The sequence below is a fragment of the Anoplopoma fimbria genome, chromosome 2 (assembly GCF_027596085.1).
Source record: "Anoplopoma fimbria isolate UVic2021 breed Golden Eagle Sablefish chromosome 2, Afim_UVic_2022, whole genome shotgun sequence".
In the NCBI taxonomy this organism is placed as follows: Eukaryota; Metazoa; Chordata; class Actinopteri; order Perciformes; family Anoplopomatidae; genus Anoplopoma; species Anoplopoma fimbria.
Window position 1 is genome coordinate 25,708,736 of NC_072450.1, and position 21,574 is coordinate 25,730,309.

At 41.4% G+C, this 21,574-nt stretch overlaps 1 protein-coding gene across 4 annotated transcripts in view; it reads left to right on the top strand.

Moving 5' to 3' along the window:
* Window positions 1-21,574, top strand: part of ntrk3b (neurotrophic tyrosine kinase, receptor, type 3b) — a 161,297-nt gene that overhangs the window by 22,155 nt on the left and 117,568 nt on the right. For all 4 annotated transcript variants that reach the window (XM_054614563.1, XM_054614561.1, XM_054614559.1 and 1 more), the window contains exons 2-3: window positions 6,531-6,605; window positions 9,488-9,559. In XM_054614563.1, coding sequence (XP_054470538.1) covers window positions 6,531-6,605; window positions 9,488-9,559 — 147 coding nt within the window. The remainder of the gene's footprint in view (window positions 1-6,530; window positions 6,606-9,487; window positions 9,560-21,574) is intronic.

Here is a 21,574-nt window from a genome sequence, read left to right on the forward strand (position 1 = left end):
GAAAAACAACAACAAAAAAACAGGTTATCTGATTGATGTGAGGCGTGTGCTTTAATCTAGAGGAGTGCTACTTCACCCCACGCATCCCCACTCTGAAGTGTTTTGGGCTGTATAAGACTGCTGCACTATGAAAACAGAGAGGGAGGCAGAATGTAGATCAATATCCCAGAAACACACCAGAGACATTCTATTTTATTAAACATTTTCCCATTAAGGCAGCTGCGCGAGCGTTGTAGATCATCGCAACAAAGTCGTAAATCACAGACAGACAGCGGTATTGAGCGGAATCAGAGGAGATTACAGAGAAACACAAGATATTTCGTTTTTTGCGCTACTGGGAGCCTCGTGTATCTTGTTCTTATATTACCACATATTTCCGCTGAGGGATTTGTTCAGTTATAGTGTGGCATCAGAAACATATTGTGTTGATCACAACACAACACAGCATCTTCATGACACAGGCATGGCTCACTGGCTAATCTACGGTTTCTAATCATACTCAAGTCAGACACAAGTCACTTGGTTTTGTTTTTATGCTCACTTACTGTTCGCAAGTTAACTGGTAATTTGGAGTAAAGTTGTGGAGTGCCTTGCTAAAGGTGTCCTAAAAAACAGAAGCTCATCATCGACAAAACTACTATATGAACCCAAAGCAGATTCAAAGAGATGCGCTGATCAATTATTAAAATCAACAATGGATTTAATTTAATGGGAAAGAGGACACTTATAGTGACGAACTGCCACTTACTGTCGAATTATCACAGGACTTTGCACTTCCCTTAAGCTCTATAATTCTTTTTTCAATCCCTTTCACATCCCAAATTAATGTATCCACAAATCAAGTTGTGTGAAACAGATATAATTTAAATGTACACTTGAGCGTACAACAACAAAGAGGCTCTGTGGAACAACCAAGGCTGCAAACTTCTCTTATTAACCTTGACAAAGGCAACACATCAGATCCACTCCTTCCGTACCTTTCACAATAAAAGCCCTTGACATTTACACTGAGCAACCTGATTACCAGAAGGAACTTAAATTCACTTAGAGCAAAAAACTTAATAAAATAGCAAACAGTCTCTTAGACTATAGATCAGTTTACCTCAGACGGACAACGGGACGCTGCTCTGGGTCAACTGTTAGATGGTCCTACCTGTGTGAATCTATTCCAACCTTTTGTTGAAAAAGTGTTGCAAATTCACATTTCTGCTCGTATGAATAGATTTGACCAGAATTTTTTGACTGTGAGAATTTCGTATTTTCTTGTTTATTTGTTACGCCCCCAGGGCCCCCAAGGCCTAAACAGAGAGGCACTTTACTTCCACTTTACTTCCACTTTACTTTGCTCTGCTCTCAGTTGGTGTTAACACACAGGTGGCAAACATGGGAGAATGAACATAGACCATACTGAGCAAGAAAAGTTCTACTATTTGTTTAAAAATCCTCCAATATAATTCTTCATCTAGTCCCTCCATGTCCTTAAATTCTGAATCGCACATTTCTTTTTTAGTGACAGTTTTGTAAAATAATAATAATAATAAACTTCCATACATCTCCAGCAGTCGCTAAATGAGAACAGAGAGCTTCTTATTGGCTATTAATCCAGAATTATCCAGCTTGTGATGCTTAAATTGGCATCCTTTTCTACTTCCGAATCCTACCTTTGTACTGTTATATTTAGTTTTCTCCTATTAAGACACGACAAACAGTTTTATTTCCCTTTTTTTTTTTTTTTTCCTGTTGCTCATATTCTCAGGAGCTGAGAACAAGATAGCAGGTAGGGGTTCAGTGCGTTGCCCAGGGCCGCTTCGACACAACAGATGGCTGTTGCTGGGATCGAATCTGTTACTGTTTGGTTCCAGGGTGTTCTCCTCAAGCGCTGAACCAGCCATGCCACCCAGTTCAGATTGTACTTTGTTGGAGGCCATTTTCTGAAGCAGATGGAAGGTAGCTTTAATTTCATAGGCATGTATGCAGCTAGAGAGCAAGCTGGTAGATCAGCCTGTACAATTTGTTCTGATAGTATACTCTTTTCCTTTGTGCCTACTAATCAAGTCCTGTCATGGCACATTTATGAATAAAGTCCTTCAAGAAAACAGAGTTGTTATGAAATACTTTGCAGAGAACAAATAATTAAAGGCAGACAAGAGAGATGAGGCAGAAATAAGAAAGCCAGACTTCCATTCCAATCGTGTTGTCAAGAAGAAGAAAAAAACGCACATCCCCTTTTATCCACTGCTCAAATCTTCTTTCTTCTGTGTAATATTCATTTTGACAAAGCAGCGATTTAAAATGACTGCACAGTGTCACTCATTGAAAGTGCGATGATGAGAGAGTCTACTCGAACGCCCGAGATGCACAATGCTAGCATCTCCATTATTTTTTCAAATTATGTTGATTTTCATTTTGGTGCCATTTTTATTTGTGGATCCTTCAAGGATGTGGGAATAACAGGACAGGGATTGAATGCCCCCTGTATAATCATAGAATTTTTGTTATTCATATCCATCTTTTCACAGCAGCCTAATCCACATGCATATTCAATGTGCCGCGGACAATCAGGCGCTCTGAGCAGACGACATGTTCGGGTCCGCGGGGAGGTTGTTCCCTGCTCTCTCTCTGTGCTGTTTGTTGACGGCAGCTTGATGGAAATGGGGATAGTGCTAAATTTGATCACAGAGCATAAAGCGGCGCTGCAAATGAAAACATTTTGTGCTCAAATAAATGAAACTTTTTTTTTCTTTAGTACCACAATATTGCATCAGTGTCTTACGAGGGCATATAATATTGTTGAAATGATGTCCCACTGATGCAAGCCCGTCATATTGCCTTGTGTATTTAATCACTGTAGACACAATTTGTGTTGAAACGTTCACAACACAGACAGAAACAGTATAAAGCTGTCAGCTATTACAGTGCATCAAGTTAGCCTGAAGTGTGTGTATAATAACAACTGCTAATATCTGAACAAGGTTCAGTGCACTTTAGCTCTCTAATTGTGATAGAAATCTGACAGCTCAGCTGTTTCTTATTTAAAAAGTGCTGAAGCTGAGATAAAATGAAAAAGGCTTTTTTAATCCTCTTAGATCACTTCCCTGGTCTTATTGTGCACTTGTTACAAAATATACAAAAATCTATTCCTTCAGATTTTGAGAAGAAAAAACAGTAATCTTCTTCCTGTGAATAATGACGTTTGCTTACCTAAGCTAGTACCAACTTATTTTAACAAATATGACATGATATCCATCCATCAGTCAATCTGCAACTTAGCGACAAGGGATGTGTTACATTCTAAGATATTTTGGCAGTCCAATGAAATGCAAAGGATTGTATTTAAATCCCTCTTGTAACTGTGCAGCCCGCAAATATTCAGTTTTACTGGGACTTTAAGTTCTGAACCGAAGCTTTAAGGACACTGTTGAGTACTTACTGCAATTATAGCTGAAATTCTGTAAGGAGGCATCTACGTTTATTTCAGAGAATCACATGATTGATTTAAAACAAGACCTTGCTTTCACATCAGGGGTCAGTTCTCTTGCCCAAAACTACAAAACTGTCCTTTATTGAAAAACTATAAAAACTCTTAAGAAGTCGCTCAATATCACCCTTATTGGTCCAAAGATCAAGATACATGGTCAGAGAGTTGATACCAGTTCTTTAGGAAATGTAAGAAGCTGACTGGATGTTTAATTTTGGAAAATTGCATCCAAGAGGGATGGCTTAGTCTATTTCTAGATATTCAATAAACTTGTTTGGTAGTTTCTTTTAATCATTTTTTACAGCTTTCAATGACTCTTCTTATTTTTCTGGCCTTATCCTCTGGTGATTTGTGTTGTAGCTTATTCTGTTTATATGATAACATACTTACATGCCTTTTATTTTTACATGCCTGTATTTGAGGTACAATATCCTTTAGAGGCCAGAAATTTAATAATTGACAAGGATTCAGCCATATTGTGGCATCTGCATTAGCTGCATGTTTTCACCTTCTCAGGCTGTTTGACAAAATGTCTTGGTTGAATGAGGTGCAGGCTCTTCCAGTGAGTCAGCTCTTGTTGCTGTCAGTTATTGTTTTTTAATTGACTTAAGCCAGACTTAATTTACATGTGTGACAAACTTTAACGTTTTAGGGGTACTAATGCGTTAGAATTGATCCGAGATTGATTCAGAATATAGAAGTAAATAGTTTAAAGCCACTGATGTGTAAAACATGTGTGACTTCACCCACTCTTAAAGGCACAGGCAGTGAAAGTTCAAGTTATCGACTGGATATTTATTACAGTTGACTTCTCCTCTGCACACTGTCTTCAAATGATTCCCCAACGGATTCAGCAGAGAAATGTGGTTTTCCCACCTGGAGATGCTTAAAATGTCACAACACTATAAACTAAATGATTTGGACTTTAACTTTTGAAAGTGTTGATCAATATAACCTCACCAGCGTTGCCAGTCTTATGAAAAGATCCCACCCTCGAAGCACATGAGACTCCAGCTCATGGACTTTCCTCTGAGTCGGCCCGGTCCCGGGGGTAAAACAGCAGACTGTGAGTGGGCAAAGCCTCGTGAGGGGAATCCGTCATGTCCGCTTGCAGTACACATTAATGACTCAGCTCCCTGCATTCAGGATTGGCTGCCTTCAGTTCAACACCAATCTCGACGTCAGCAACGTTACTCTGTGAAGCAGTTTGCTGCCGCCGCACTTTGCCACGCAAACGTCCATTTTGATTTCACGTGACAGTCAGCATCTATTACCCTCACAATGACGGTATGAATGTTTGAGTGAGCTTATGTAACACTGGCAGTGTTGGTATTAATGCCACATAATGCCTCCAAATCTTCAAATTTCAGCTAAGACATAATGCTTCAGATCTGATCTCAAAAAAGCTAAACGTTATGCATCCAAGCATTCAGGACAGATTGAAATCCAAGAGTAGAGACACTGGTTAGATGTTGAACAATAATGTCAACCGACTTTTGTAGCATTTATCTGATCCCTGATCAGTTTGATCATTGAATGATTTGAGTGAATGAGAAAGCGATGGGAAAGACAAAACACTTTGAGGTTTTATTCTTAATCAATAGGCCAAACCGCTTCCAGATGTGGTCAGAGACACATTGTAACCTCATCAAACACAAATGTAAATGCAATGTGTTTTCAATCCACGTACAACACCTAAATACACAATGCTAGGGTTGTGACAGGGCCATTTTTGGGCTCAATGTAAACCCAATTTAAAAACAGTCTCAGTCACCAGTCATCTTTCACAAATCTGCGTTTGTTTGCACTGAGTTTGGTTTGTCCCATGTTGTTGACCATTTGGCGAATCCAAGCTTAATTTCCTGTGACTTAGCTCACACTACGACCCAAACTGCGGTTATTTCTGGATATAATCATAATTTTAAGACTTATTTACCGGAATAAAAACCCTTCTGAAATGACATCGCGCGTGTTCTCTTACTGCTAGCTGCTCCCACCTGCCAGCCCTCATAAAAAAACTAAAATTGCCAACCCAGCAGCCAACAATAAAGCTGTGCACGGCCGGGTTCCACCAGTGCTGGTTATGTTTGGCAGACCTGTATCCTCCTCCCCACTAAAGCAGGTGATGCACCCTGGGGGGCTGCAGGCCTCGAATTAACAGACAGTCTCAGAAGCTGCGTCCTCGTTGAACACCAGATGCACAAGAGCCAAAATATTTGCTGCGGGAGCAAGTTTGCCAAAACCAATCGCTGTGAATGTTATTCACCTGCTGTTGTCATAAAATATAAACCGCTATCTGATTGCAGAACTGAAACTGAACGGTGAAGTGTGAGTGCAATTCAAATCTTCAACTTAGGCTGCAACATTGCCATGTGTTTCTATTTGCATGCATATAGACGTTTTATATATCTGCTGTCGTGCTGTCACGTAACAATACTAATATGTTTATCGCTGATGGTCGTGTCCGTTGTATTCATTTGAAATCTGACATTTAGGATTAAGTTCCCCTTCAGCGTTTTAATGATATTTTCCACCATCCAAAACAAAGCAAGGAGGCCTTTGCCGTGTCTCCTGCTACATCTCCTCATTTCCACCGGCTTAATTGAAACCGGCGTGCGTGTGTGTGTGTGTGTGTGCGTGTGTGAGTGTGTGTGTGTGTGTGTGTGTGTGTGTGTTGCCCATTTCATTTCCAGAACCACAACAAACAAATCATTTACAGACGCTCTTTGTCCGGAAGTGAAATGAAAGGCGGTCGGCCTCACCTCGTTTTATCCCGCCACGCCGACCGAGTTGTCCCTCGGGAGTGTGGTGATAGTGTTAGAAGAAGTCATCTGCAGTGTATGTTTGGTCTGCCTCCCCCCCCCCCCATCACAGCCTGCCTCTCTGCAATTAAATCTATCAGAAGGCAGCAGAGAGCGCTCTGTCAGAACTGTTCCAATAATTGCAATTTAAATGGATATGGATTCAAAAAGCACTGGCAACGTTCCATCCGCCGATTTGTTTTCCTTTCACCTCTCACTTACTGTTCTCTCTTTCTCTCTCTTGTTTGCAGACACATAGAGAACTGGACGGGACTGCAGACCCTGAGAGACGTCGACATGGAGCTCTACACAGGACTGCAGAAACTGTGAGTGTTGGTGCCGATATCAGGAGGGGGAGGCTGTTGATAGAGACACAGTTGTGGAACCTGTACCGCTGTCGATCCGTGTTTCCCATCAGGTCGCCCGCCCGCTCACCGCCGGAGAGGCCATTGTTTTTTTGCCACTGAGATGAGAGCAGTAATTCAGCTGACAATACAAGTGGCTGCCTGTTTTAACGATACTTCTCTGGATGTGACACAAACCCAGCTAATTCTCAGAGGAGATGACAAGGTGTCAGTCGGGGTGTGCGGGGAGGAGTGGGAGTGAAGGGCGTAACACGAGCCGATGTTTGAACAGGCTCTTAATTCTCGACAGTCGCACGCCGTTGGAACATCTCCCTTCGCTTTGCTTAGCCACTGATCAAATAATGCTAAAAAGCAGCAGGGAAAATTGAATTAGGGGTCCCAGCTGTAACGTGGGGGATTTTTTTCTCTTTCAAATTCATCTCTTTTCACGCTTTATTCCTGCTGTGCTACCCTACGCTACCAGGCCTCATCCTTTACATTCCTCTCACCCCGCAACTCCCCCCGCAGCCGCAGCCTCCCGACCTCCCCTTCCTCTTACACTCTTTTTTCAGCTCTCTGCAGAGATCCGTATTCTCCCTTGCCCTCCAAAAGTCAGAGCTGGCCTCTCCCCCTGATCCCCTTGATCCCTCATCAGGGAGGCCAAGTGCAATATCTCCAGCACTAAATTAGCATTTTTCTCATTACCACCTACCCACTATCCCACTGCCTTGTCTGGGAACAACTTCTCCCTGGCTGGAGTCAAGGCCTTCCCTGGGAAGGCTGCAGCCTCGTGGGGCTGTTAGCAGTGCGGAGGGACGAGGGATTCACCTCGTTTTTCCATTAGATCTTATTCATCTTTTTTTTCAAATGAGAAGAGATGCAATAATTAATTTAAATAAACATAGACCTATTAAATATATTATTCAGCTGTTCGGTTCATCTTCAGAATAAGAAGCTGAATGCATTCCCTAACTGTTTATTGTTCATATATTCTTAAAGGACCACAATGGATTACCCGTGCCTTTCTACGAGTGTAGCCTTTAAGGCGCTTTGTATGAGATTGTGAACATTGATATAGCAGCAAACAACTATTTGCTTATAAAGAGTAAAAGTAATTGCCAACTGAGCTGAGGATGAAGACAGTGAGCTCCCACACAACTTGGAAAAAGCATGTTAGCTCCTAGATGTCTTAGATATAGATGTCTTATTTATATATATATTTAATATATATATATATATAGCTGAGTTTTAATGGGATTTGATGCAAAAAGAACAAATTTAGAATATAACCAGACTCATCCCTGTTTTTCTTGTGCATTATATGGGCTAAAATGTGTGCCTTATTATATTAGATAGTTTCCATTTGGCAATTATCACAATTTTTTGCTTTACCTGGTTTTGATCCATCTAGTATTTTTCATGGTAGTTTAAAACTGGCTGCTCTTAAACCTACAAAAATGAATGCGCTGTAATATGGATATCCTCATTATTCATATTTATATCATGTGATCTTAAAAAGAGGAAGTATAAAGAGTGACAGACGCCACATAGGGAGGAGGCTGAGGTGAATAGATGGGTGGTTTTGATCCAGGAGGCTGCTGTTTGTGTCCCATGTGTAACCAGAAGTCAATACGTCGATTTGTCATCTAACATCCGTAGTTATTTTCTTAACTCCAACCAAGTAGTTTTGTGTCCTAAACCTAACCAAATTGTTACCTATGTAGGCGTTTATTCATTGTAGAAGTTTATTTTGAGAAGACTCTATGGCTTGCTGGACCCGAAAAGTGCGAAATACCCTATCGTAGGATAACATACAACCGTTGCATATGGAAACATTGTTCATAAGCACCCAAGTAAAGAAAAATGTTTTGGTAAACTTCTTTGGCCTTTCAGTCTGTTCTTTTTGTGGTTTTGAAGACTAAACGACACAAAGATAAAAAATAAAAAAGACCAAACATTAAATGCTGCAAGCATCAAATCCCTGTTGCTTACAGAGATGATTGTGTTCAATGTAATTGTTATTACTGCTCGTAAAAGCTCTAGAGTCATCCTCGTACATTGTTGTGCTAATTTCAATGGAGTGAAATAACAGTGAAGTGTTAGCAAATTTCCTTTGGGACCCTTCAAAAGGTTTCGATGGGCCCCAAAAACCCTCTCAAGGACCCTCAAAGGTCCCAGAGCCCCACGGTGATGAAACGCGACATCCCAGTCGAACACCAAGGAGGCGTGATCAGACTTCTAGAAGGTTATTGGCACCAACAGCTGGGCATAATGATGTCGACGGCTTCTTTTGAATGAGCCACGAGACATCTGTGATTACAAGATTAGAAGTCATTACCATTGTAGCCCAGAACAGCGGCTCCCAAACTGGGTCGCAGGAAATCCCGGGACTCCTTGAAAGGGTTCCACTGGGTCCCCTGCAAAATGAGGATTTGTTGAATTTCACAGTTATCTCACTCCATGCAAGTTGACACAATGCGTAAATGTGTTTCGAATGCACACTCTAATCGGAGGTTTCACTCGTTTCATAGTAAAGACAGACAAAAGTTCACAAACCAGACAGTGGTTTAAAGTGAATTCCCCTTTCGGGGCCAGCTCTGCAGGGCGTGCACATGCAGATTGAAGTTGAAATGATTGGAATAGACATGGTCTCGTTACGGTGGTTAAAAGATACCTTGAGTCCACCTTTTTCTGCATTGGAAACTAGTTTCTTTGCTTGTGACGCGCACAAAGACATGCAGCAATAATAAGGGAGACTAAGGGGGGAATTTTTTTAAAAAAATGGCCCGATATTGTGTGCATTTGTTTGTGCGTACCCACGCTAGGTTTCATCTGTACTTTTTTTTCTTTGTTCCCCGTTTCAGAACTATCATGAATTGCAACCTGAGGGTGATCCAGGCTCGAGCGTTTGCTCAGAACCCACACCTACGCTACATGTGAGTAAATATTTCTATCTTTGACAGCCATGTTTCCCGTGCCTTCAAAATATTTGTTATGATCTGTAATGCCTGACAACTTGCAGCATATTGCTGCAGATGAGTTAGTGTTGAGCAGAAGATGATGCAGTTGATAGAGACGTGGCTCTACGGTCCCTGCCAATACCGTTGCGGGAGCCGCGGCATCTTAAATGAGACATCCATTATTTGCCTCGGATAATTGGATTCCTATCTGGCCCTGCTTCTTTGTGCGAGCGGTGGAGCAACATGCCAAAGACGCAGTTCCATTTAGTCTGCACTCGCCAGATGGACAATTTGTCCAGGAGGCCGAGCATCATAGAGCCACGCGAAGAGCAAAGTAATTTCTTTAACAAAGGCCAATGTGTCACCGTATGACAGCCTGTTATTCCCCAATTTTCCAGGAGTAAACACGGTTAGGAACTTACTCACAGTCTCTTACCTGAACACGTTGCCATTTGCAATTTCCAGTTGTCAGCTGAGATGCAATTTGGTCTCTCTTTTCTCCTGCGGATGACTGCTGTTAGACTTGAATCTCTGCGCTTTGCACTGTGTGTGTGTGTGTGTGTGTGTGTGTGTGTGTGTGTGTGTGTGTGTGTGTGTGTGTGTGTGTGCGTGTGCGCACGTTTGCGTGTGTGTGAGAACGAGAACGAGATAGCAGGTGGTGGTTCATAATGTGGATGCTAAAGTCAATTTGGCATTTGAGAACGCAACACAGAAAGGTCTAGTCTGATTACCAAACTCAAAGTCGTACAAGCTGTTTTTTAGGGAGTCTGAAAATGTGTGCGTACGTCCCTTTGGTGCGCTCGGGTGTAGACTTCTTTAAAGTGAAGTCGCATGTCTCTTGGGTGATTGGTAGAGCTGACCGAGCTCATCAACATTTAATGGAAGTTATTTAAATCCCCCTCTTCTCTTTAATTGTCTCTCGAGAAGACAGATTCACTAACACAAGACTGAAAACAAATAAATTATTGTAACCTTCTCACCTCTTTCTTCCAACCCTCTCACTAAAAATAATTGCTGTGCAGCAGTGGTAGGGACTTAAAAAAGATCCAAAATGTTTCCTCCTTTGTTCTCACCTGTGATGCAAAATAAGGTGTTTCTTAATGTTTAGTTTTTCCTCTGTACAGGTCTCATACTATGTGAAATTCTCCTCACATTCAGGCTAAAAATGTGATAAATGCTATTCTATAAATAGAAAAGATCAATCAAGTGGGTTCACTACATCTCCACTTCTCCCACATAGAGGCCTTTATACGGTAACCGGCGAGCGCCCCGCCCCAGACAGGCCGCGACAGGCTCTTTTTTGTGGTCTCATTAATGCAGATAGACCGTTGCTAGGTGACACCGAGCATGATGATGTCAAAGAAGATTAATTATTATGCCTTAGCTTAGCCTCAGAGGCCGACCTCATTGATGTCTGTGTCAGATGGGTCTGTTCAAAGCCCCGGCCATCAAATGCCCAACTGGTTGCTCCTTTTTTTTCACGAGGTGAATTGAGGCCGTTATCGTCGTCACATTAAGATACAGTAAACTTTATGACTGTAATCAACTCCCACCCCAGTTACACCTCTTACTGTGTTTCAATACATGTTTCATTCATTGCACACGAACATTTCTTTGTGTCACTTGGCAATTGTACAGCAATTGTCCAATCATGGGTTAGCAGCTGTAACTAAGCACAAGAGACCTGTCATGTTAAAGTGCCATGCATGGGTCCGTAATCATTTTTGATGATATAAATCAGCTTCCAGACCAATAAAGCCAATATCTGCTGGTTAAGTGATGGTTTGTGTCGACTGCAAATAATGCAGCCCAATCTGAAATAGTCATGTAATTTAAATCCAGTGCTTCGTGTATATGTACACGTGTTGTTCAGCAGTAAAACAATGCCAATGGAAAGTCAATTAGGATCCTATTTAATGGTGGACACACAAATTAAACGCATGCCCGAGACTATGCAACGTTAAGAGCAGGAGGCAACCTTCCAGCTCTGGAGAGTGAAGCCAATGCGGAAGTGTCTTAATTTATTACCTCAGTAAACATTGTTAGAATGAGTTTATGGTATTAATCTCTAGTTTCAAGTCTTCTTAAATACAGCATGATGCTTATTTAGTAAATGATGGTCCCATTTAGAGACAAATAGACCACGAAGCATGGTATACTTTAAGACGGGGCTACCTTGTGATTGACAGGTCGCTACCGCTGCCAGAGCCGTATATGGCGTTTCTACATCACTCCTCCGTAGTCAAAATATGGTAACTTCCGCTCACTAGTTGCAAAAAGTCAAGACGGCAACGGCCTTAAACCAAGATGGCCGCCAGAACTGATGACTACGACTAGGTCCACTTCTTAAATACTGATTATTGTTCAGAGCTAGTGACGTAGTATCAAAAATTGAGAAAGACCACTTCTGCTGGGCCGGTAAGTAGGTGAATGGGTCAAACTAACACAGGACTTCAAAAATGAACACAAAAATGACTACAAAATCAATATACTGATAAGTTACAACATAAGTGCTCACTTGCATATTTTAACCATAGAAACATCAAGCTAATGCGACATCTGCAGTAGATGTGACAACGTCAGGTCATATGAATAAACGTGGACGTTTGTTCCCAATACTGACAGAACGTTGGGAGGAAATGGGGAGAAAAAAACCCAAAATAAAAGTCAATAAGAGAACACCCTTAAACCAAGTTAAGCATTTACATTTAATATTCAGTGACAATAGTAAGAAACAGAATGCTGTGTAAAACACACCACAGCACTGATGAAACGAACAAACAAAAGTACAGTAGGGCTGAAAAGCTCTGCCAGCCTTGATATTCTGACTAAAACATCTGCCTGGTTCATTAGAAATTAGCTATATTTAATGTCCCTTTTTTGTAGCCTAATGGCTCTTGTCAAAGTATCAGTGTTATAATTATGAGGTGACCTCTTTTGGCCCGCTTCATTTTATTTGAGCCCAAAATAAAGCTAATTACAGCATACCACATATCCTGCCAGGGTACTCTATTGTTATTAGGGGAATGTTGGTGCAGATATTGAATCCATGCAGCAGCCATAATGTACAATAACTCTACACCCTTTTGATGTGTCCTTGAGCAAGGCACAAAGCTTCTTATTTTCTGCTGGAATGGCTCAAAAGAAAGTCTCAGCTGAATGACATAAAGGTAAATATGCATTGCACGAGGCAACGCAAAGCTCCAGACTTTGGTTAACTCCTCAGCATTAAAGCTGTGTAACGTACACTCAAGACACAAATATTTGAGCTGCACTCTGAATTAATGTGAATCTCAATTAATGTGCTTGCATGATGTAAACAGGAATCAACAAATGTATTTGCTCCTAGCAGATGCTTTTCTGCTGAACGATGTACCGTTAGTGTTACTAGCTGACATTCCAAGACCACACTTACTACACAACCCAGATGCCAGAAAAGATGTCTGCATTGTATGTTGGCCATAAATTAACTTTTGGATTATGTTTTAGATATTTATTATGTAGAAATTATTATTATTATTATTTTTCTTCCAGAAAGCAAATTTCCACTTAATGAAAAAAAATATATAACAAATTACTTTAGCGATAGGGTTGTGGGAACAGCAAAAGTTTACAGAAAGGTGACAAATCATACCCGATCTGTTTTCAGTTTATTTCTCCACACAAAAGTTATCTCTTGAATATATAATGCAACAGTGTCAGCTCTTGATAGGTATGGGCCGATTTATCAGATATCAGCTTTTTCCTGCTCCAAAACTAACGATTTTTTAAATATCCACTATCGGTCGACCTCTAGTTTAAATAATACCAACCTAACAGTGTAAATACCATCCATGACAACTGCCCTCAGAGAACTTTATGCAAGAAAATGTTCACATTTGCTTTCTTTCCTATAGTTAAATCAGAATATTATCCCCACTCTCATGTGTGTATGCCAAGTTTATAGCTACAGCCCGCCGGTTAGCGTAGCTTAGCATAAAGACTGGGAACAGGAGTTTCCAAAGGATACAAACCCCGCGTGCCAGCTCCTGTAAAGCTCACAGACTAAAACTTCATGTCCTTTCTGTCTAATCTGTACACGTGTTAAAATGGCCAACTGTGGTTCTATGGTGGGGTTTAGATCCAGGCTAATTCTTGGTCTTGATGTCAATGTGAGGTTACCAGGAAACCATCTATGTAAGTGACAGTAACTCTGAGACCCATAAACTAAATCCTGATGTTTTTAAAAGAAAAGGCAAGATTAATTATATGAGTTAATGTTGAAATGTTGTGAAAATTCTTATCTGATGACTTATGGCATTTTGTTGGCAAGTGCTGATGGTGTGAACAGTTGGTACATTCCATTCACACCATGCAGTGTTATTCCTGTCATAAAGTGGAAAGATATATATAAAAAATGCTCTAAATAAGTATTGAAAGGTTTTTTTTCCCAAGAGTTAATATTAAAGTCATATATAGTCCTTTAACTCTTCTCTAATGGCTCTGTATTTACTGTGGTCTTTTTTTCCAAGAGGGCTGTGTCAGAGTTGAGAAATATCTGCTGTTGCAGCTTCTTCAAACATGAGGAAATCGTCTAATCTTGTCTCCATAGGGTGAGGAAAATGTGTTTGCTTACTTAAACCATAGGTGCCAATGAGTCAATTTATTAATGTTAAAGGGAAAACTTATCTCTAGTCCAGCAACTTTAAAATATATCTGCAGGTTATCTGTCTTAAAAATAGACAACTCAAGTAAAAATATTACCGTGGCGCCAGTGACTCAGCAGCAAATCCCACCTTGCCATTATTGTTGTGACTGGAGAAACCGAGGAAACCGCTGAGAACCTCCTAAGTACCATAAAGGCGACAGTAAAGGAACAATCAGTAATATTTTGCACCGTCTTTGCAGAAAATGACCAACCTCAGCGCCGGTAGGTTGATGTCGAGCTGCCTCACGTATATCATTTCATGTGTGTCGAGCGTCTGCTCCCTGGACTACCCCGAATGTGTGCCACCAAAGTTTGCTCGCTTTTATTTGCACGTTTGTGGAAGGACACTTGGCCACCAGACGACAAGGAAAAATGGATCCCTTGGTGGCTTTACATCTTAATTTCACACCACAAAACTGAATAAAACAGCACTGTTTTCCAGTAATAGCTCTTTGTTATCTGCAGGCTTCAGCATCATGGTGGTTATAGAGGTTAGGCCTTCTACTTCTTGCTATCACATATAACTAAAGAAAGTCTATAAAACTGAGTGTTAATGTGATGGATATTGTAAGTTTACACAGTTGGACTCCTGTTGTATATTTACGTCAAAGAAACCAATACAGAAAAAACGTGGTAATGCCTCTAATGACTTTATTAAGACAACACTATTACAGGAGGTGTTGGTTGTTGTGGTCAGCTGAAGGGTTTATCATAAAGCATAATTGTCTGAATTTAGGGTAATTGAGTAGGTGTGATATCTCCTTAATGTGGCTGTTAATCATTCTTGATTAAAAGTAGTAGTTATTTTTATTTAATTTTCCCACCCTCTATTTAGTTTCTCCATTCAGTTCTATTCACAAAGCCAATGCTACTAAATCACAATGTTGCTCACCGGGGTGATTAAATAGACACAAGCAGGTGGCTTTTAGTCACTTAACAAATACATAAATATTGCCGCTGTTGACTCAGATAATATCACTTGCAGTTAAATGATCGGCTCGCCGAGCACAACTGATTGCTTCATTCCGAGTATAATGGGAAAGGTGAAGTTTCAGTTTCCCCAAAATGTTCTGGAACCAGGACCCTTTAAAAAGCCTCCTACCATAGTTGCCGTGTTAAATGTTTGGAAGGCTGTGATTAATTTAAGTTTTTCTTTGTGTCAGAAACTGACTTTTATCCGAGTTTTACTCTCACCTGTTGGATGTGATGGCGGAGAAATAAAGGACAAGAGCCCTTGTGAAATGCCTTAAGATAATGGTAATTGTACGGCAGCTTTAATCTCCCTCCCAATGTTCTTTGAGATTAAACAGACTCCTGGTGCAACTGAAGGTTTTTGCGTCACCCCTCCTCCCACTGCCAGTTATCACGGTAAAAGGACATCGTCTGGTGCATTGCTGCCGCGTAGATCTATTTAACAGGAATGAATAGCGTTATCTCAGCATGGCGGTGGGGCTGCACTGGGTTTTTGCTTCATTATCATTAAATCGTAATTGTTTATTGCTCGTTACGGCCCCTGCTCCGTTTTGTTCTCTCCCACGCCCGCGCAGTCACACAAGCGTCCGGGAAGTGGTGACGTGACCTTGGCTTGGCTCGGTCAGGCGGGCAGAGAAGGAGGCGTGCCATTCAAAAATGGTTGCACCATGCTGGATGTCCCCCAGCTGTTTAAACTGCAGAACTTTTCCCTAAGGCTTAGGGTGAGGAAATGCATTCATAAATATATTTGTCCTGTGCTAATTGTATGCATACTTGACCATTGACCTTTTGCATAGCCAGACTCCCTTTGCTGGTACTCATGGCCAGCTTGTGGGTCAGCAGTATCTCATTGGCCTGAAGTTCGTAGACATCAGTTACTAGACGTCCCACATTTTCCATCACGTGTTACTTGAACAATAATTTTTGAAGAGGAACCACACAGTAAGAGTAGTGCTGTTGGGAATGTCTCACTGAGATAATGTTCCGGATACGTTCTCTTCCTTGAGGCCTATTTTTACTCGTAAAAGTGAAACCTTAAATATTTTCAGTATTTCAGTCTACAAGTCACAGAAATTTGATGAGAAGCCTGATACCAATTATGCTTAACAGGGTATAGGGTTAAAACAAACGTTAACAGGTGCTGAAAAAAATGCCTTACGAAGATCTCTTAAAAAAGGTGTTAAGATAATAAGTTGTTGCTTCTTTGGGAGATACGTGCTGGAACTTTTTCTTGAACAGGATGATCTTTGTGTTAAGCTAAGCTAAGTAGCTACTCCATATTTAGCCTACAGACATGGAAGTGGTCAATCTGCTCATCAAAACGCTCTGAAACAAAGCAAATAAGCGTTTTTCCACAAACATAAGACTTGTGACTCGTGAAATGTGAGGCAGGGTGACTTGTACCAAAGATCGAAGACAATAACCGACTGCTAGCTAGGTGGATACTTCTCAGCGTCATTTCAACAATCACTTCCTGTTCTGCTGCTCCCTTTGATCCCCCTATGTGTTCGGGCGTGACTGCCCAGTGTTTGTGCTCTGCTGCCATGACATTAATCTCACACACATTCATCCTGCTCTCAAAGTACCAGGTGGAAATGAAGTCAATCAACAAAGGCGCCGCTGCAAGGTCTCTGGCTTTCAACTCATTTCTGCCGCCGCTAGTTCCAGCCTCCCTTTTGATGCTGCCGGCCCGGCCAGGCGTCGTGCGCCGTGCTTGTCCCCGCCCGTGTCAAATTAAAGGTCAGCGTCTGGTTGGTGAGGCAACTCTTCCCTTTTATTCTGGAGCAGCCGAGGGAGAGGCCCAATAAATCTGGAGGGAACGTTGTCACCGGGGAGTCGGAAAGGTCACTCCCCACAGGGAGAAGGAAGTCGAGAGACTCTCCCTCATTAAATCTTCCCGGCTACGTCTTTTTTTTCTATTCCTAAATGTCACTTTCATGCTCGGGTCAGCTGGCCGGCCAGCCTGAGACCACCTATAATTAGAAGTCTGATTATTCTCTGTTTACCTTTTCAGAGGCTCTTAAACTCCCTCCACGGCATTCCTTTTCAAATAGACTTCCATTTCTCACTCCTCCTCCTCCTCCTCCTCCTCCTCCTCCTCCTCCTCCTCAATGCCTTTTTGAAACAGTTGCTCCTTCAGGTCTTCAGGTAGCCTATTCACTTCAGGCGATGGCTGACTGGGAGATGAAACGGTTATCCAGATGACACCTGCGGTCTCTGTAGCGTTCCGCCTGCTGCTTCCACCGGCGCATACAAAAATCGAGCGGCGTATCTCAAAGGTCTGAATGATCGCAAAAAAAAACACACCTTCTGTGTCAAGCATCTCCCATTCAAGTTGGAGGAAGTCGGACGACGCTTTATCCCGAAGAAAGCGGGAATGGTCCAGCTTGGTGCAGGAGGTCATCTCAACCTAACACAAGTCAACCGTCCTGACTCATTGGCCGTTGGAGGGACTGAAATTGAGACCTTTTTTTTCCTGCAGCCGTGATGCTAGTGTAGACAGGTCAATTGTTGAGTGTGTATTGAATGTTTCCTTTTACTTGGGTCTAAAAGGCAAGAAATCAATCTTCAAAAACATGCTGATACGCCGTAACCCTTGACTGTTGTGTGAAACAAGATTAGGTGGCGTTAGCCCAGTGGATTGTAAATAAAAGTCTATTCTAACCACTCTGGAGAGTTGCCATTTTGAAACCTAGACAAACTGAAGAAATTCTATGCTTCATTAGAAATCAGTTGTACTGAGGAGCTCTAAGGGTGAGTGTTTGTAACAGTATGAATATGAACCCATGCCGAGCTCGTCTTTTCTGGAAAAAAATAAATAATTTATCTGGCTATGAAAAAAAACATAATAAAAAAAAGTATTGCACCTGCAATTGCTAGAGCAGTTTCATTCTGTCACTGGATATCTTAGGGAGTTTATTTCCATTTCACTCTGTATGACTGTGGATGTGAACAAAGCCTTGTTACATCTGCTTAAGATAAAACACTTTTTTAAGCTACACATGTAACAAAGCAAAACCTAGGTCTAGTTTTAGCAGTTTGAAGCTGTGATCTCTTTTTGATGCAAATCACACATTTACGTGTCTTTGAAGGAGGCACATCACAATTCCTGAAATCAAAATTCATCGGGGTGATTAATTAATGCTGAGAAAAAGTAAATGTTAGGGAACAGAAATACAAGAAGAAAATATTTCCGTCCGTGTTTGGATTTCTGACTACATAGCAATACAGAATACATTACAATAACTATTCAGCTGTGTGTGCAAAGCTGTAAAAGTGAATTCAGTAATGTAGGGCCAAGGCTACCACAAATGTTTTGCTTCTGTGGGAGTCACAGCATGACTTATGGTACTCTAAGAAATGCATAACAGCTGTTTATTCCTCCCTAGTCTTGCATAGCCAGATCTATCTTTATGAGAAAGCTCTGGCTCCAAACATTATCACTCTGGTATAGGAAAAGGAAAAACGCTCTGGCTTGATTACATTTTTTTAAACCAATAACAATTGTCTTTGGCAGGTCTGTGAGTCAGACTAATTTATCCACTGTCCCTTCTCAATTTTGAATTGCTCTGGAAAAGGACTCCCTCTTACACTCAGGCTAAACAGTAGAATGTATATCAGAACTGGACGTAGTCATCTTAACCCCACCCATTGGTTTGTGGATTGCGATTTTGAAGCCCTCACTGATGTTTTTTGGCTATCACCATCTTGGTTTTTGGCTGTCGCCATCACCGGTCAACCATGGTAGTGACCTGTCAATCACAAGGTAGCCACCCCTTAAATCACCCTGCTGTATGGTCTATTTGTCTCTAAATGGGACCATAACTTAGTAAAAATGAACGTCATACAGTATTGAAGAAGAAACTAGTGATTTAGACCATAAACTCATGTTTACAATGTTTACTAAGGTAATAAATCAAATGATAAATAGGGTCATTTTCTCATAGACTTCTATACAATCAGACTTCTTTTTGCAATCAGAGGAGTTGCCCCCTACTGGCCATTTGAAAGAATGCAAGTTTAAGGCAATTCCACATTTCCTTCACTTTTAAGACCCAGAGGTTGCCGCCTCAAAGCCCAACATTGTTCATTCCAGCGAGCCTTCATTCCCGTCAAATAATACGTATTCGTCATTGAGCTGAGTGCGCGCCAAAACCCACAGGAACAGGATACACACACTTGCATTGCGTTGCAGAATCCTCCCTTGAATCAACAGTAGTTCAGCACAGATCCCACTCACACTCGGCTCCCGCCCACTGTGCTCTGCGTGGTCGCATTCCTGTTTTCCGAGTATGTTAAATTGAACATTAGATTTTGTAGTAGAATGCCCCCGCCATTTAAAAAAAAAAAACTCACCACCCACAACTCACCACATGAAATCACTCTTCAGTGTGGGAAACGGACCATCAAACATGTCACCACTGTGCCAGCTGCTGTGCTGCTACAGTTGGTGAACTAAAAACCGGTGTTTGATAATGCAGACTGCTTGGCTTTCCAGTTGGTATTCTGGAGTGGGGGTAATGAATTTTTCCAATATAAAAAATATAAAATAAGTGACATTTTTTTTTTCACATGAAAAACTGCAGCTCAACAACAGAGAAGAACACATTAGATGCGGCAGTTAAACGGGGCATGTGGCAAGGCTTATTTCCCAGACGTGGAGGTTTGGGAGAGCGAACAAGCAGTTCAAATTGAATCAGGTTATTCATAAATTTATACTCAGTTCAAATTTACATTCCAACCTCATGCTCCGGTGCCTCGATGTGCGTCTTGCTAATCTCACTGTAAACACAAACACGGAGGCTTGCCACCCTCTGATAGTGGTGTCATGGAGCATGGTGCCTGCCGGCTGCGTGGACTGCGGGGGGAAACGCTCGGCTGCTCGCCGGTCGACTATCTGCCACGGCTTGACCACCGGGACACTCGTTGGCTGAGAATGGAATGCATCAGTCCGTGCGACAGGTCCATACTGGTTGTGTTTATCTATAGATTGAGCTCTGTGGCCCAAAAACAGATGGAAGATTGTGCAGAGCTCTGATAGACTGATGCTGAGGGAGTACATCTCTGAGTACAACGTACAGACAAGTGGCTCTGGTGTTCCGTCAAACAGGAAGCCTAGTCAGACATGCCAAAGGCTGCTTTTAGACTTTAGACATTGTCACCAATGTTTCACAGGAATTCCATCATTTTACTGCACACTTGTTGCAGGATTGGGGTTGTGTTCCACTTCAATGATTCATCAGGATTTACTTTTTTTTCCAACAGAATCTAAAAGAAACTGACTGACTTAAGAAAAGAAAATAGACCACACAATAAATACCATATTTTTACAGCTCACACAATCTGACCATACCGGGTCTGCCAAATAAATAAGTGACTGTTAGATTCAATCAAACTTCTACCAAGATAGAGGGAGATCATTTTCTCACCCGTTGGCTAACCAAACCAAAGATCCACATAAGTTGAGTTTTTAGATCTTGTATCTTATTTTGTAGGATTGGCCATCCTTTCTATTTGTTATTATAGCGCTGTTATCACAAAAGTAAGATCTGAAATCTGGGAACACAACATTGCCAGAATGGTGCTAAAAAGTGTTCAGACAAAATGTTGTAAGTTAGCCAGCCGTAAAACAGTATAATTTACTTTATTTTGAAAGGGAGCAAACCCATAACTTCGTTCGATTTGTTACCTATTCCAATTAATTGGGAGTTTAAATAAAACTGGTTCTTTTTTATGGTCCCCAAATCTGAGTGTCTACCAAAACCAACCCAAATCGCTTTTTCAGTCCTTCTACCTTCAAGCTAAAATTATTTAAGGCAACTTAAGGCTAAATTACTATATGGAAGGTAGATGCTGGTGTGTGTTTGAGTGTGTGTGTGTGTGTGTGTGTGTGTGTGTGTGTGTGTGTGTGTGTGTGTGTGTGTGTGTGTGTGTGTGTGTGTGTGTGTGTGTGTGTGTGTGTGTGTGTGTGTGTGTGTGTGTGTTGTGTGTTGCTTCCCTCTGTTTCTTTAGGGCTTTAATTACTTTTCTTGCTTCACTCAGTCAACGTCTGGACAAATTGATGTGGGAGTGATGCATGGCTATGAAATGCGGGGGCATTCACACAATGTATAATAAAACATTAGCAATGTGTAACGATTGTTAAACACTGCATGGCAATGCATTGCTCACAAAGCACTGTCCTCTGGTTTGACAGATCGCTATTTGACAATTTATCAGGCTTTGACGCATGATCGCAGAACTGAGCCAGTGTTAGAAAATCCCAGTCAGAGGAAAGGTTGTCAAAAGACGGTCAGAGACAGAAAAAGCTGGCTCAAGCCAAGCCTGAAAAA